The sequence below is a fragment of the Pseudophryne corroboree genome, chromosome 3, assembly GCF_028390025.1.
Source record: "Pseudophryne corroboree isolate aPseCor3 chromosome 3, aPseCor3.hap2, whole genome shotgun sequence".
Classification (NCBI taxonomy): Eukaryota; Metazoa; Chordata; class Amphibia; order Anura; family Myobatrachidae; genus Pseudophryne; species Pseudophryne corroboree.
Window position 1 is genome coordinate 465,327,377 of NC_086446.1, and position 18,352 is coordinate 465,345,728.

The 18,352-nt window shown below is 47.3% G+C and overlaps 1 protein-coding gene across 6 annotated transcripts in view; it reads right to left on the reverse strand.

Moving 5' to 3' along the window:
* Positions 1–18,352, reverse strand: part of ENGASE (endo-beta-N-acetylglucosaminidase) — a 165,870-nt gene that overhangs the window by 34,879 nt on the left and 112,639 nt on the right. For all 6 annotated transcript variants that reach the window (XM_063960711.1, XM_063960714.1, XM_063960712.1 and 3 more), the window contains 2 exons: positions 16,851–17,038; positions 13,248–13,396 (listed from right to left, as the gene is read on the reverse strand). In XM_063960711.1, coding sequence (XP_063816781.1) covers positions 13,248–13,396; positions 16,851–17,038 — 337 coding nt within the window. The remainder of the gene's footprint in view (positions 1–13,247; positions 13,397–16,850; positions 17,039–18,352) is intronic.

The following is an 18,352-nucleotide window of genomic DNA, read 5'->3' on the forward strand; positions in this document are numbered from 1 at the left end:
CTGCTGAAGCACCCTGTTGTGCTGCCCAAGAAGGACCTACCTTACGTGTAGAGTGTGCAGAGACATTAGCCGGAATAGGGAGATCTGCATGAGAATAAGCTTCTGCTATTACCATTCGGAGCCATCTCGCCAGCGTCTGTTTACTAGCAGGCCACCCTCTTCTATGGAATCCGTAGAGGATGAAGAGAGAATCTGTTTCCCTGATGGCACTAGTACGATCTATGTAGATTCTTAAAGCCCGGACCACGTCCAGCGACGCTTCTCCCGCAGATAGTCCCGATATCTAAAAAACTGGGACTACAATTTCTTCATTCAGGTGAAACTTTGATACCACCTTTGGAAGATAGCTAGATCTCGTTCTGAGAACTGCTCTGTCTGGAAAAAACTTAGGAAAGGAGACTTACATGATAATGCTCCCAAATCTGACACTCTTCTGGCTGACGCCATTGCCAGTAAAAAAAGAACTTTAACCGTTAACCACTTAAGATCTGCTCTCTCAAGTGGTTCAAACAAAGGACCCTGGAGAAATTTAAGAACTAAATTCAAATCCCAGGGAGCTGCAGAAGGAACAAATGGAGGTTGAATATGTACTACTCCTTGGAAAAATGTATGTACATCCTGTAAATCAGCAATCTTCTGCTGAAACCATACAGTCAACGCCGAGACTTGCATCCTCAAGGAAGCAACTTTCAACCCTTTATCCAATCCTGCCTGAAGGAAATCCAAAATCCTAGCTATTTTAAAAGATCTTGGATTGAAATTTTTCCCAGTACACCAGTGAATATAGGCTTGCCATATCCTATGATACACACGGGCCGAAGAAGGCTTTCTTGCTCTAAGCATGGTTTGGATTACTTGTTTCGAAAATCCTTTAGCCTCTAAGATAGAGGTTTCAACAGCCACGCCGTCAAAGATAGGCGACCCAGATAACTGTGATAACAAGGACCCTGCATTAACAGATCTGGACGTTGAGGGAGCAGTATCGGTGCTTCCACGGACATTCTCAACAGATCTGTGTACCAATGCCTTCTTGGCCAAGCTGGAGCTATTAGAATGATTGCTCCTTTTGCCTGTTTTATCTTTCTCACTACTCTGGGTAACAGAGATATTGGAGGGAACAGATATGCCAGCTGAAACCTCCATTCTACTGACTGTGCGTCTACCAGGACTGCTCCTGGGTCCCTTGTTCTTGATCCGTACCTCGGAACTTTGTTGTTTAGACGAGACGCCATAAGGTCCATCTCCGGTAGACCCCATCTGTTCACCAGTGTCTGAAACACTTCTGGGTGTAGTGCCCATTCGGTTTCCTGAATGGTGTGCCGACTGAGAAAATCCGCTTCCCAATTTAGTAAACCCGGGACAAATACGGCTGACAATGCCGGGAGATGGAGTTCTGCCCATTTTAGAATGGGAGTTACTTCCTCCATCAGACTCTTGCTGTGAGTTCCTCCTTGATGATTGAGGTATGCTACTGCCGTCGCATTGTCTGAGCGGATCTGGACTGGTCTTCCTTGTAGATTGTCCTTTGCCTGAACTAGAGCCAAGTAAACGGCCCTTATCTCCAACAGATTTATCGGCAGGCGACTTTCCCTTGCGGTCTATTTTCCCTGGAACCATAGGCTTCCGAGTACCGCCCCCCAGCCTTGCAGGCTGGCATCTGTTGTCAGGACTTGCCACTCTTTTATCCAAAAGGGTCTCCCCTTGTTTAAATGGTCTGTCTGTAGCCACCACGCTAGAGACCTTTTTACATTTATTGGAATCTTTATCATCTGCTTCTTTATCGTCTGATGATTTCCGTTCCATTTGGTCAGAATAAGGTGCTGCAATGGTCTGGAGTGGAATTGCGCATATTCCACCATGTCGAAGGTTGATACCATCAGACCCAACAGTCGCATTGCTGCATGGACTGACATTGTCTGGGCTTGCAACGCTTCCTGAGCCATGACCTGCACCTTGACTATCTTTTTCTCTGGTAAGAGAACTTTCTGTAGGTCTGAATCCAATATGGCCCCCAAATGAACCATCCGCTGTGACGGATTCAGGGACGACTTCTCCCAATTTATAAGCCACCCGTGTCTCTGTAAACAAACTATCGTCTGTTGAAGATGGCTCAACAGTAAATCTTGCGATTGTGCCAAGATTAACAGGTCGTCGAGGTATGGGAATATTCTTATCCCCTGCTTGCGCAGACAAGCTGCCATAACCACCATGATCTTGGTAAACACCCTGGGTGCTGTAGCTAGCCCGAAAAGCAGAGCTTGGAACTGGAAATGTTCCTGGAGGATGGCAAACCGGAGGTAACACTGATGTGACAGTGCTATAGGCATACCATCTAATCTCCAGGTTCCATAGCCAACATTATGGAGCGCAATGTCTCCATGTGGAACTTCGGGATCCATATGTATTTGTTCAACATTTTCAGATTTAGAATTGGTCGATATGATCCATTTGATTTCTGGATTAGAAATAGATTGGAGTAATACCCCTGTCCCTTTTGTGATGGAGGTACTGGGACAATCACACCTGACTGCAGTAATTTTTGGACTGCTTCTTGCAGGGCATTGGCCTTCGACTCTATACGAGACGAGCTGGTGCAAAAAAATCTTTGAGGAGGCTGCCTCCTGAATGGGAACCCATACCCCTGAGATACTACCTTCTGCACCCAGGCATCTGCTGTTGACTGTTGCCATATGTGTGCAAATTGAAGGAGTCGGCCCCCAACCCTGGGATCCTCCAGGCGGAGGCCCGTCTCTTCAGGCTGAGGGTTTCTGTTCAGGTTTGGAAGCTGGCTTTTTGCTAGCCCACTGCTGCCTACCCCTGGATTTAAACTGGGGTTGTTTAGGCTCCTCTTTAGCTTTTGCTTTGCCAGCGAAATGAGCGAAATTTTAAACCCTTGGAGGGTTATAGGTATCCGGAAATCTGACCTTTTTCGATTCAGCCTCTGATTCTAGGATATCCGATAAAGGTTTTCCAAATAATATATTACCCACAAAAGGCAATGCTTCCAATTCTTTCTTGGATTCCGCATCTGCCTTCCAGGTACGTAGCCAAATTGCTCGACGAGCGACTACTATCAAGGCTGAAGCTTTAGAAGCAACTGTACCTACATCAATTGCTGCTTCTTCCAAATACTGGGCAGATTGTCTTAAACGGCAAAAACGATCCTCTTGCTCCCCAGTAGGAGAAGGGATGCTGTTCTCTAGTTCCTCTATCCATTCGCCCATAGCCTTTGCTACCCAGGCCGAAGCCATAGCAGGTCTTACCACTGCTCCTTCTAGAGAAAAAATATTTTTCAAAAGGCTCTCTACCCTTCTGTCTGTGACATCATTCAAGGAGGTAGATGACAGTGGTAAAGCAAATTTATGCACGAGTCGCAGAACATGTGCATCTACTTTTGGAGGAACTTCTCTCTTCGAACAATCCCCAGCAGGAAATGGATAATAAGAATCCCATCTCTTAGGAATCTTATACTTTTTACTGGGCGCTGCCCAAGACTCATCCATCATTTCCGTCAACTCATCTGACGCTGGAAATTCAGCTTTCACCGATTTTGTTCGTTTAAATACAGGTGCTTTTGCTTTTAACGCTGTCTTGGCTGGCTCTTCCAAAGAAAGCACAGCCTTCACGGCATTAATAAGTTCAGCTACATCTTCTGAACTAAAGCTCTGCGACTGATCATCATACGGAGTTGAATCTATTGTTTCCTCATCATCATCCGATGTATCATCTGGTGTAGTCTGCCACACAGATGTATCTGTTTTAGTCTTACCTGCCCCTTGGTTGCTTGTAGAGGCTACTGGAACCAAACCATAGGAGGAGAGCTACATGTATGGGTTCATAGTGTAACCTAACCCTTGAGGTGGTGCTACCGGAGCTAACCTGTCCGCTATTGAAGACAGAGTCTTTGCGAACATATTCCATGGTGGCTCTGTTGGTGGTTGAACCAACTCCTGTTTTTTACTTCACTGAAAAGCTAAACTGTTTGCACACAAACCCTCATAAGTGACCAATTGATTCATATAAATTACCCCTGACTTACAAGATAAGCATGTTAGGGCTATAGGAGTGCTTGATAAATTCTCCTCATCACTTTTGCCGCTCACAGACATGGTATTAACCGGTTATCGACTACACAATTTGTGACTGAAGAACACCCTATATGTCAGTATATAGAGGTGAGGTCAATCTGACCACAGTGCACCTGATTCGAGGGTCAGAACACGACTGACATTACACAGAAAAGTCAGCACACATACTAGCAGTCAGTCACATGTTAAAGCATTAGACATTGTCATATGAGAATATAACCTCCATAATAACTTATACATAAGTAGGAAAATTGTACTTCTGTTTTAACTGGATCTATTTTCAACATAACATGCAGAAAACACAGTAATATACAGGTCTCATATGCAATAGGTACTAAAAATTAACAATGTATACTAAGAAGTAGAGAGAATTTCTAGTACTGTATACCCTGCCTCCAGAGAGCGGGATACAGGGAGACTCACCACACTTCCATATCCAAACAAATACGCTCGTAAGACGCTGAGTGGATTCAGACACTACTGGTGTACACTGCCGCTCTTGGTAACTGATAACGGACACGGACGCTCACCAACGGACACGGACGCTGAGCGACTTCCACGTGTATGCATACGCTAAGGCCTGCGACTCGGTCTGGGCGGGTTTATATCCAGTGTACACAACCGCAGCGTCTAAGCTGCGACAGAGTACCCTCGTGGTAGCGTCTGAGCCGGAAGTGAGGTCATTTAGTTCATGAAACGAGAGACACGCGGGAACTGGCCATGAACTCGGAGGAGGGACGGCCAGGAGAGCGTCTGAATCCCCCGTTGACTTAAACTCCCAGGATCGCGGCCTCTACCTAGTCCTGGCGCCTATGATCCCCAGAGCGTAGCGCTGTCACACTCGAGATGTTCAGCGCATCAACACACTGTTTGTAATCTCCACCAAATCAGTGTAGCTGTGTCCTGACCCCTCTAGTAAGAGGTAGTCCATAGACTCACCGTCTCCCCATGCTCCGGCCACAGCCTGGTTACGTCTGCTGTACCTGCTAGAACATCCGACACAGACGCCCGTCGAGACAGCACTGATACCCGAAGGTATGCGTTGTTGCGACCCGGTGGGGAGTTGTTGGAGTGACTCTTTCTAATATGCATTTAAGACGCTGTTAAGATAAGTCGCTCTAAAAATATAGTAAGTCTATAAAAATAAAATAATAAAAGCTTTAGGCTGCTTTATTCACAGCAGCCCTGTGACCATGCGGCTTCCTGCCGCACCAAGCAAAAAACTGATCTGACTGAGTCAGTGGGCGGGACTATATAGTGGAGGCCCCAATGCATCTTGGGAGGCCAGAAAGCTCGTGACCGTGTTGGTGCCATTTTCGCTGTCGCTCGACAATATCCCAATGTTATCCTGTGGATAATCCTGTGGACCCAGCCAGAGAAATGCTTTCTAAGCAGGAAACTCAGGAGAGCTCCCTGCAGTGCACCCATTCTCCTCTGGGCACAGTCTAAAACTGAGGTCTGGAGGAGGGGCATAGAGGGAGGAGCCAGTGCACACCCAGAATCCTAAAGTCTTTCTGAAAGTGCCCTATCTCCTGCGGAGCCCGTCTATTTCCCATGGTCCTTAGGGAGTCCCCAGCATCCTCTAGGACGTTAGAGAAAATAAGATTTTACTCACCGGTAAATCTATTTCTCGTAGTCCGTAGTGGATGCTGGGGACTCCGTAAGGACCATGGGGAATAGACGGGCTCCGCAGGAGACTGGGCACTCTAAGAAAGAATTAGGACTACTGGTGTGCACTGGCTCCTCCCTCTATGCCCCTCCTCCAGACCTTAGTTAAGGAAACTGTGCCCGGAAGAGCTGACATTACAAGGAAAGGATTTTGGAATCCAGGGTAAGACTCATACCAGCCACACCAATCACACCGTATAACTTGTGATAACATACCCAGTTAACAGTATGAACAACAACAGAGCATCAGCCAACCTGATGCCAACATAACATAACCCTTTATTAAGCAATAACCATATACAAGTATTGCAGAAGAAGTCCGCACTTGGGACGGGCGCCCAGCATCCACTACGGACTACGAGAAATAGATTTACCGGTGAGTAAAATCTTATTTTCTCTAACGTCCTAGTGGATGCTGGGGACTCCGTAAGGACCATGGGGATTATACCAAAGCTCCCAAACGGTCGGGAGAGTGCGGATGACTCTGCAGCACCGAATGAGCAAACACAAGGTCCTCCTCAGCTAGGGTATCAAACTTGTAGAATTTTGTAAAAGTGTTTGAACCCGACCAAGTTGCTGCTCGGCAAAGCTGTAATGCCGAGACCCCTCGGGCAGCCGCCCAAGAAGAACCCACCTTCCTTGTGGAATGGGCTTTCACTGATTTTGGATGCGGCAATCCAGCCGCAGAATGAGCCTGCTGAATCGTGTTACAGATCCAGCGAGCAATAATTTGCTTTGAAGCAGGAGCACCCAGCTTGTTGGATGCATACAGAATAAACAGCGAGTCAGTTTCCCTGACTCCAGCCGTTCTGGCTACATAAATCTTCAAAGCCCTGACTACATCTAGTAACTTGGAATCCTCCAAGTCACGAGTAGCCGCAGGCACCACAATAGGTTGGTTCAAATGAAAAGAGGACACCACCTTTGGCAGAAATTGCGGACGAGTCCGTAATTCTGCCCTGTCCATATGGAAAACCAGATAGGGGCTTTTACAAGACAAAGCCGCCAATTCTGACACACGCCTAGCCAAAGCTAAGGCCAATAGCAAGACCACTTTCCACGTGAGATATTTTAACTCCACGGTCTTAAGTGGCTCAAACCAGTGAGATTTCAGGAAACTCAACACCACGTTAAGATCCCAAGGTGCCACTGGTGGCACAAAAGGGGGGCTGAATATGCAGCACTCCCTTTACAAAGGTCTGAACTTCAGGAAGAGAAGCCAGTTCCCTTTGAAAGAAAATGGATAGGATAGGGCCGAAATCTGGACCTTGATGGACCCTAATTTTAAGCCCATAGTCACTCCCGACTGTAGGAAGTGAAGGAAACGGCCCAGCTGGAATTCCTCTGTAGGGGCCTTCCTGGCCTCACACCAAGCAACATATTTTCGCCATATACGGTGATAATGTTTTGCCGTCACGTCTTTCCTAGCCTGTATCCGCGTAGGAATAACTTCATCCGGAATGCCTTTCTCCGCTAGGATCCGGCGTTCAACCGGAATACCGTCAAACGCAGCCGCGGTAAATCTTGGAACAGACAGGGCCCCTGTTGCAACAGATCCTGTCTGAGAGGCAGAGGCCATGGGTCCTCTGTGAGAATTTCTTGCAGTTCCGGATACCAAGTCCTTCTTGGCCAATCTGGAACAATGAGTATTGTTCCCACTCCTCTTTTTCTAACGATTCTCAGCACCCTGGGTATGAGAGGAAGAGGAGGAAACACATAAACCGACTGGAACACCCACGGTGTCACTAGAGCGTCCACAGCTATCGCCTGAGGGTCTCTTGACCTGGCGCAAAACCTTTGTAGCTTTTTGTTTAGGCGAGATGCCATCATGTCCACCTGTGGCAGTTCCCATCAATTTGTAATCTGTGTGAAGACTTCTTGATGAAGTCCCCACTCTCCCGGGTGGAGGTCGTGCCTGCTGAGGAAGTCTGCTTCCCAGTTGTCCACTCCCGGAATGAACACTGCTGACAGTGCTCTCACGTGATTTTTCGCCCAGCGAAGAATTCTGGTGGCTTCCGCCATCGCCACCCTGCTCCCTGTGCCGCCTTGGCGGTTTACATGAGCCACTGCGGTGATGTTGTCCGACTGAATCAGCACCGATTTGTCGCGAAGCAGGGTCTCCGCTTGACTTAGGGCGTTGTATATGGCCCTTAGTTCTAGGATATTGATGTGAAGGCAAGTCTCCTGACTTGACCACAGACCCTGGAAATTTCTTCCCTGTGTGACTGCCCCCCACCCTCGGAGGCTTGCTTCCGTGGTCACCAGGACCCAGTCCTGAATGCCGAATCTTTGGCCCTCGAGAAGGTGAGCACTCTGCAGCCACCACAGAAGAGACACCCTGGCCCTGGGGGATAGGGTGATCAGCCGATGCATCTGTAGATGTGATCCGGACCACTTGTCCAACAGATCCCATTGAAAGGTTCTCGCATGGAACCTGCCGAAGGGAATGGCCTCGTAAGATGCCACCATCTTTTCCCAGGACTCGCGTGCAGTGATGCACCGACACCCGGTTTGGTTTAAGAGGTCTCTGACCAGTGTCATGAGTTCTGAGCCTTCTCCGTCGAGAGAAAAACCTTCTTCTGGTCTGTGTCCAGAATCATGCCCCGACAGGGCAGACGCGTCGCAGGAATCAGCTGCGACTTTGGAATATTCAGAATCCAGCCGTGCTGTTGTAACACTTCCCGAGAGCGTGCTACGCTGATCAGCAACTGCTCTCTGGACCTCGCCTTTATGAGGAGATCGTCCAAGTATGGGATAATTGCGACTCCCTGCTTTCGCAGGAGCACCATCATTTCCGCCATTACCTTGGTAAATATTCTCGGTGCCGTGGAGAGACCAAACGGCAATGTCTGGATTTGGTAATGACAATCCTGTACCACAAATCTGAGGTACTCCTGATGAGGTGGATAAATGGGGACATGCAGGTAAGCATCCTTTATATCCAGAGACACCATAAAATCCCCCTCTTCCAGGCTTGCAATGACCGCTCTGAGCGATTCCATCTTGAACTTGAACCTTTTCAGGTAAATGTTCAGGGATTTTAAATTCAAAATGGGTCTGACCGAACCGTCCGGTTTCGGTACCACAAACATTGTGAAATAGTAACCCCTTCCCTGTTGAAGGAGGGTAACCTGCACCACCACCTGCTGGAGATATAATTTGTGAATTGCCTGTAACACTAATTCCCTCTCTAAGGGGGAAGCTGGCAGGGCCGTCGGTGAGGGGGCATCTCCTCAAAGTCCAGCTTGCATCCCTGAGACACAATATCTATTGCCCAGGGATCTAACAGGGAGTGAACCCACTTGTGGCTGAACTTACGCAGGCGTGCCCCCACCAGGCCTAGCTCCGCCTGTGGAGCCCCAGCGACATGCGGTGGATTTTTGTAGAGGCCGGGGAGGTCTTCTGTTCCTGGGACCTAGCTGTGTTGTGCAGCTTCCTTCCTCTGCCCCCGCCTCTGGCAAGATAGGACGCACCTCTGACTTTCTTGTTTCTTTGTTCGAAAGGCTGCATTCGATATGCTTTCCTAGGCTGTGCAGAAATATACGGCAAAATATCAGAATTACCAGCTATAGCTGTGGAGACCAGGTCCGAGAACCCTTCTCCACACAATCCTCAGCCTTACATATGCTTCTTTAAGTTGGCATCATCTGTCCATTGCATATTCTACAGGACACGTCAAGCAGAAATCGACATAGCTTTGTCTCTAGGACCCAGTATACTCATGTCTCTTTGGGCATGTTTTATATATATATATCGCTCTCTTAAGACAGCATCTTTAATATATATATATCTCTCTCTATATATATATATATCTCTCTCTCTCTATATATATATATATATATATATATATATCTATCTACATACTAGGGTCTCAATCTCTGTTGATAAGGTAACTGTCCACGCTGCCACAGCGCTATAAACCCATGCCGACGCCATCGCCGGTCTGAGTAGTGTACCAGAATGTGCACGCTATCTGCAGGATCCCTGAGAATAGCTGTTACGACAGGGCTACCTTTTGTGACACCCTAGGGGAAGATTCCCATCGTATCCTGGCCCTAGTGGGGAAAGGATACTGCCTGAGAATTCTCTGTGGGAAACTGCAGTCTCTTGTCTGGAGATTCCCGCTCTTTTTTTATCTTGAGAGGAGGGAAATTTACCTCCGCTTTCTTCCCCTTAAACATGTGTACCCTTGTGTCAGGGATAGATAAGTCATCAGTGATATGCAAATCATCTTTTATTACAATAATCATATATTGAATACTTTCCTGCCATTTTGGCTGTAACTTTGCATTATCGTAGTCGACACTGGAGTCAACCTCCGTGTCGACATCAGTGTTTATTATTTTGGATAGTGAGCATTGAGAGACTCTGAAGGTCTCTGCGACAGAGGGACAGACATGGCTAGATTTCCTGTCTGTTCTCTAATCTTTTGTGCCATAAATACACCTTAGCACTTACACATATCCAAACCGGTGTCGGCGTTGTCGACGGAGACACCCTCTCACACATATTAGCTCCATCTCCTCCTTAGGGGAGCCTTTTACCTCAGACATGTCGACACACACGTACCGACACACCACACACACAGGGGATGCTCTATTTGAAGACAGTTCCCCCACAAGGCCCTTTGGAGAGAGAGAGTATGCCAGCACACACCCCAGCGCCATATGACCCAGGAATCACACAGTAACGTAGTGTTAACCCAGTAGCTGCTGTATATATTGTTTTTACGCCAAATTTATGTGCCCCCCCCCCCTCTCTTTTCACCCCCTTCTATCGTGCTTCTGCAGGGGAGAGCCTGGGGAGCTTCCTCTCAGCTGAGCTGTGGAGAGAAAATGGCGCTGGTGAGTGCCCCCTCAGCGGCGGGCTTCTGTCCCGCGATTTTGTGTAAAAATAATGGCGGGGGCTCATGCATATTACAGTGCCCAGGTGTATATATGCCCTATTTTGCCAGAAGGTACTCAATTGCTGCTCAGGGCGCCCCCCCCGCGCCCTGCACCCTACAGTGACCGGAGTGTGTGGGTTAGTGTGGGAGCAATGGCGCACAGCTGCAGTGCTGTGCGCTACCTCATATGAAGACAGGAGTCTTCTGCCGCCGATTTTGACGTCTTCTTGCTTCACCCGCCGGCTTCTGTCTTCTGGCTCTGCGAGGGGGACGGCGGCGCGGCTCCGGGAACGGACGACCAAGGTTAAGTTCCTGTGTTCGATCCCTCTGGAGCTAATGGTGTCCAGTAGCCTAAGAAGCGCAACCTAGCCGCAGTTAGTAGGTCTGCTTCTCTCCCCTCAGTCCCACGTAGCAGAGAGTCTGTTGCCAGCAGAAGCTCTCTGAAAATAAAAAACCTAACAAAATACTTTCTTATTAGCAAGCTCAGGAGAGCTCACTAAAATGCACCCAGCTCCGTTCGGGCACAGATTCTAACTGAGGTCTGGAGGAGGGGCATAGAGGGAGGAGCCAGTGCACACCAGTAGTCCTAATTCTTTCTTAGAGTGCCCAGTCTCCTGCGGAGCCCGTCTATTCCCATGGTCCTTACGGAGTCCCCAGCATCCACTAGGACGTTAGAGAAATATAAAATTACCACTTGGGGCTGGGTACATATTAGACTTTTAGAAATGTTAGACTATGTGTATTCAGCCCGAGAGCGAAGGGGACCCGGCATCGACAAGTGCATACACACCTGCTGATGCCATCGGCGATGGCTCTCATTAGCGATATCTTCTGCAAGCCCTACTGTAGGGCCGACCAGAATACGTCGCTAACAATCACGGGAGCGTGCAGGTAGTGAATACGCACTTGACGATCTGTCGTTCCGATTCGTTAGAATCTGGCAAATCACTAAAAATATCTTCTAGTGCAGTCCCAGCTTAATACTCAGGATGCGGTGAGGAGCACATTAAAGGTTTGTTATTAGTGTGTCAATAACTGGACGTATCCTGTGCATATAGGAATAACATGTGCAGACTCAGTGTAGGAAATAGGGAAACATTTGTTTCCTAGAGGCCATTTTTCATGGCTGCAAGTAGGTATCTTCGGGACATTTAGCTTGACCATCAGAGGAGTTGCAGCAGGGGTATGCAATCTGGAGTCTGGACACTAGAAGTGTGACAGACATGGATCAAAGACCTCACAATATTTAATCTGCTTTTAAAATGATATATCTACCAGTGCCGGAGGATTCTAAAATTACAGAAATACCCATGAAGTTTGTTGGCTGGTTTGGTGTGATTCACCAGTCTTCGGGGATCTATCTAAAGGGTCCCATACACTTACGCGACATGTCGCAGGCGTTCACCCCGGCAGCCTCCCGGAGGGCAGGATCGCAAGATACATTGTATGCTGTCCTTTTGCATACAATGTATCTTGGGCGATCCTGGCCGATCCTAGCCATGCCTGCAGGGTCGGACATGATTGAATGTGCAGCACATTCAATCTGGAGGATCCGATGCTCACAGAAACGTGCATCGGATCGGAAACACTTCCAAAATGCCCGATTTCATCCGAAATATCGGGCCAAATGCCCGAAATCGGATGAAATTGGGCATAATCGTTCTAGTGTATGGGGCCCTTAACTGAGGGACTGTGCCTTAGTTTCCAGATGTGCCCCAGACAGAATAGGCTGTGTGTTATATGCAGTTTTTCCTTTATATTAAAATTGCAACACATGTATCATCTGTTTACATTGTAAGTGTGCGGAGAATATACTGTAACACTTCCAATGCTTGTGTGGGATTCCTCCAGGTATTCCGGTTTCCTCCCAAACTCTAAAAATAAATATTCTGGTAGGTTAACTGGCTCCCAGCAAAAAACTACGAATATGTGTCTTGAGCTGCTGTTGGTGTGCATACACACCTATATATCTGGTATACTGCCAACCTTCAGGTTTTATTTGTTTTTATCACTTTCCCTAATAAATGGTGTTTCACCACAGAGAATTTTTGTCTCCTCTGACATACAGTATGCTTGGTGGATGAAAATCCCTACAAAAGATACTGAGAATAAAAGGTGAACAAGTGTTTAAAAGAAGTGAGAAAGAACACAGGGATTTTTGGGCAACTAGCATTATAGTCATATGGATTACAGACTTTATCGTTCATCTAGAATACATCTGGACTATAAGTTTTGAACTGTGATATACAGTACTGTTTTATTGTATGGCCCCTAAGTATTGTTATCACAGACACAGGTTGTGCTAAAACACTACTGTCGTATCACAATACTTCTTGAAGGTATTTTGGGTGATCACCTGGTTTACTGCTGCTACTTTCTGAAGAGCAGGACTTATTAACTCTTTTGTATTATAAATACATACTTACAGGGACGTATTGTGTAAGCAGCCATGCGAGTTTAACATTAAGCTCTCCCCTAGCTACGTCAGGACCTGGAAATCTGCATCACTGCAGTCCTGACTCTGGTATCAGACATGGTGATGCTGTTAGTGGGCCCTGACATACAGTAATAGATTAAGACATTTGGTCAAACAGATTTCCACTCACCAGTTAATTCGGTGACACTCTCCACGTTACATAATGGGGAATCTTGTGTAGACAGCTCCAATGACACCGCAACATTGGGTGAACCCTCCAACTTATAGACCATGGACAGCATGAGTTTATCCGGAGCTGGAACATGTAGAGGAAACAACCTAGCCATCCCAGCCCCCCAACATTTAAGGTGTAAGAAGGAAACTTTGCAAATACCTTCACATAACGCATAACTAAAAGTAAAATATCCTTAACACTAGAAAACATTTAGCAAATGGTTAAAATACTAATTCAGACAAGAGTGTAAAGTAAAATCTTAACTTCAAGTCCCTTTTCTATAATGCACAGAAAACGGGTGGTCTTCAGTATGCCGACTGACGGGATCCCGGCGCACAGTAAACCGGCGTCGGGATCCCGACAGCCGGCATACCGACACTTATTCTCCCTCGTGGGGATCCACGACCCCCTGGAGGGAGAATAAAATAGCTTGGCACGCGTAGCGCGCCACCGTGCCCGTAGCGTGACAAGCGCAGCGAGCCCGCAAGGGGCTCATTTGCGCTCGCCACACTGTCGGTAAGCCGGCGGTCGGGCTCCCGTCGCCGGGAGCCCGACCGCCGGCATATCGTAGTGAACCCCAGAAAACAATTAACCGTTAAAAATTCTTCAGACTGACCAGCAAACCTATACCACATATATACACACACACACACACACACACATTTACTTATACACATACATTAAGGACTAATATTTACCCACCACTATGTACTTTCATAAGCCCTGGGGAAAGGGGAAATGCAGTACTACACAGGTGGTATAGGGGGAAATGCAGTACCCATGCGCATGGTATAGGAGGAAACGCAGTATTACACAGGTGAGGGAAGAGGAAATGCAGTACTACATTGGTGGTATAGGGGGAAATGCAGTACCATGCACATGGTATAGGAGGAAATGCAGTATTACACAGGTGAGGGAAGAGGAAATGCAGTGCTACACAGGTGGTATAGGGGGAAATGCAGTACTATACAGGTGGAATAGGGGGAAATGCAGTACTATACAGGTGGAATAGGGGGAAATGCAGTACTATACAGGTGGTATAGGGGGAAATGCAGTACCATACAGGTGGTATAGGGGGAAATGCAGTACCACACAGGTGGTATAGGGGGAAATTAAGTACCATACAGGTGGTATTAGGGGGAAATGCAGTACCATGCACGTGGTATAGGAGGAAATGCAGTACTACACAGGTGAGGGAGGGGGGGGGGAAATACAATACTACACAGGTCGTATAGGGGGGAATGCAGTACCATGCATGTGGTATAGGAGGAAGTTCAGTACTACACAGTTGAGGGGAGAGGGGAAATGCAGTACTACACAAGTGAGGGGAGGAAGGGAAATTCAGTACTACAAAAGGTGAGGGGGGGGTGCAGTTCTACACAGGTGAGTGGAGGAAGGAGAAATGCAGTACTATGCAGGTGAGGGGGGAGTAAATGCAGTACTATACCGGTGATAGAGGGGGAATTGTAATACTATGCAGGTGAGGGTAGAGAAATGCAGTACTTACACAGGTGAGGGGGGAGGAAATGCAGTACTATACAGGTGGTATAGGGGGAAATTTAATACTATGCAGGTGAGAAGGGAGGACATGCAGTACTACACAGGTGAGGGGGGGGGAAGAAGGGGAAATGCAGTACTACACAGGTGAGGGGGGAGGAAATGCAGTACTATGCGGGTGGTATAGAGGAAATGTAGCACTATGCGGGTGGTATAGAGGAAATGTAGTACTATGCGGGTGGTATAGAGGAAATGCAGTACTACACAGGTGAGGGGGAGGAAATGCAGTACTACGCAGGTGGTATAGGGGGAAATGCAGTACTACGCAGGTGGTATAGGGGGAAATGCAGTACTACGCAGGTGGTATAGGGGGAAATGCAGTACTACGCAGGTGGTATAGGGGGAAATGCAGTACTACGCAGGTGGTATAGGGGGAAATGAAGTACTACGCAGGTGAGGGGGAAGGGGAAATGCAGTACTACACAGGTGAGGGGAGAGGAATGCAGTACTATGCAGGTGGTATACTGGGGAATGCAGTACTATGCAGGTGGTATACTGGGAAATGCAGTACTATGCAGGTGGTATACTGGGAAATGCAGTACTATGCAGGTGGTATACTGGGAAATGCAGTACTATGCAGGTGGTATAGGGGAAACTGCAGTACTACACAGGTGAGGGGGAAGGGGAAATGCAGTACTACACAGGTGAGGGGGAAGGGGAAATGCAGTACTACACAGGTGAGGGGAGAGGAATGCAGCACTATGCAGGTGGTATACTGGGAAATGCAGTACTATGCAGGTGGTATACTGGGAAATGCAATACTACACAGGTGGGGAGGGAGAGAGAAGGGGAAATGCAGTACTACACAGGTGAATGGAGGAAGGGGAAATGCAGCACTACACAGGTGAGGGGTGGAAGGGGAAATGCAGCACTACATAGGTGAGGGGTGGAAGGGGAAATGCAGCACTACACAGGTGAGGGGTGGAAAGGGAAATGCAGCACTACACAGGTGAGGGGTGGAAGGGGAAATGCAGTACTACAAAGGTGAAGGGAGGAAGGGGAAATGCTGTACTCTGCAGGTGAGGCTAGAGGAAATGCAGTACTATACAGGTGGTATAGGGGGAAATGTAATACTATACAGGTGAGGAGGGAGGAAATGCAGTACTACGCAGGATGGAGGGTGGAAATGTAATACTATGAAGGTGTGTGGGGAGGTAAATACAGTACTATGCAGGTGTGGAGGGTGGGTAAATGCAACTCTGAGGTGAGAGGGAGGAGTATATGCAATATTACACAGGTGAGGGGGGAAATGTAGTACTGCACAGGTGAGAAAGAAGGAAATGCAGTACTATACAGGGGAGGGGGGAGGAATTGCATTACTATGCAGGTGTTAGAGGGGGAAATTAAGTACTACGCAGGTGAGGGGGGGGGGGGGGTGTAGTACTACACAGTGAGGGAGGAGGAAATGTATTAGTATGCAGGCGAGGGGGGAGGAAATGCACTACTAGCCAGCTGAGCGGGGGATGTAGTACTACACAGGTGAGGGAGGAGGAAATGTAGTCGTACGCAGCTGGGGGTGGGAATGCAGTACTACACAGGTGGGGGAGAAGAAATACAGTACTACGAAGCTGAGGGGCGAGGCGATTTAATGCTATGCAGGTGAGGGAGGAGGAGGGAATGTAGTACTACACATAAGTGAAGTAATATATTACTACACAGTGAGGGAGGACAAATATGTCACAAAGGAGGGACACAGCACTCTTGCTTGGTGATGTAATCATGCCTATGACATGTTATGGTCACAGACCCCTCTGACAGGACATCTCATCACTTCTGTCCCTATGCTAAGAGGTATGGCATTACTGCAAAAAAGTTTTTATTTATTTTAGTTAATCCTACTTCTGGAACAAATCTAATAGGTTACTTTTTTGTGGATAATCTCCTAATGCGTCCCTCAGACCAAAAAAAGTTGTGTACCCCTGGCGCTGACCAGTCATCCTGCGTACAAATGAACTAATTCTAAAAGGGGTATCTTCAGTAAATCTCCACCAAGACACTTACCTTAAAGATACTCCATTAATGTCTGCTGATAATTTTCCTTCAATGAGTAGGGAATTGCCTCCATGCCAGGCATTCTGTGGGCATATCCGGGATCGCACATAACTGACATCTTCACCAAAGGCTACATCAGATAAGAGAGGCTGTAGCTCCTGAGCACTCAAGTTGAACCAAGGACCAATATCTTCTACCTAAAATGTTAAGACAGAGCAAGTTATTAGTAGTATTAATGTAGTAGTATATTAAATTCAATTTGCAGTTGCATGGGTGCAAGATGTACATTATAATACATAGTGATCTGAATAAAATGTGAAAAGTTACAAACTGCTGTAAATATATATATTAATGTTGAGTAGTGATCTAATAATGTCACTAGTGTATGTACTTTAAAACATATTTTTCAGTGTAAGAATGTGCCAGTTTAGTCCAGAACTTGCCACATAGACAGTGGTTGTAAAAAGGAGATTTATGGTAAGAACTTACCTTTGATAAATCTTTCTGTGAGGTACACTAGATTCCACAGGTAATTACATCGGGGTGTAGAGCTGGATGCATAGCGCCGCCTCCTCTATATCCCCGCCTCCAGGCACAGGAGCTCAGTTTCGTTAACCAGCCCAATGCAGTAGCAGGTACCAGAGACGACAATCGCTCGTAGCCAATTACACCACACACTTACCACGGGAGAGGGTGACAGCGGCTATGCCATACCAACCCAAAGAAGCCAAGTGCGTCAGGGTGGGCGCCCTGTGGAATCCAGTGTACCTCGCAGAAAGATTTAACAACGGTAAGTTCTTACCATAAATCTCCTTTTCTGCAGCGGGGTACACCGATTCCACAGGGAATTACATCGGGGATGTCCTAAAGCAATTCCTCATGGGAGGGGACGCACTGTTCCGGGCACAAGAACCCAGCGTCCAAAGGAGGCATCCTGGGAGGCGGAAGTATCGAAGGCATAGAACCTTATGAACGTATTCACTGAGGACCACGTAGCCGCCTTGCACAATTGTTCAAGGGTCGCACCATGGCGGGCCGCCCAAGAAGGTCCAACAGACAGAGTAGAATGGTAGCAGGAGCTGGAAGGCCAGCCTGTAAATAAGTATGTGCAATCACCATTCTAATCCATCTGGCCAAGGTCTGCTTATTAGCAGGCCAGCCACATTTGTGAAACCCAAAAAGAACAAAGAGAATCAGATCACCTAAGCAAAGCGGTTCTCTTCACATAAGTATGGAAAGCACGTACCACATCCAAAGACCGCTCATTGGGAGGATAAACCTGGAGAGGTAAAGGCCGGAACCACAATCTCTTGGTTAAGGTTGCTCTGTGGAAAGGCTTGTCTCTTTTAAGTGCTGCTTGGATTTCTAAGTGTGAGTTTTAAACAGCAAAAAGGTGAACTCTGATTAATCTCTGTTTATCCATATAGGGATAGTAATATTGTGAGAGAAAGTTAATCTGAATCTGATTGTTTGTATCTATACTGTTTCTTTTTTGTTTTCATATATCTGTA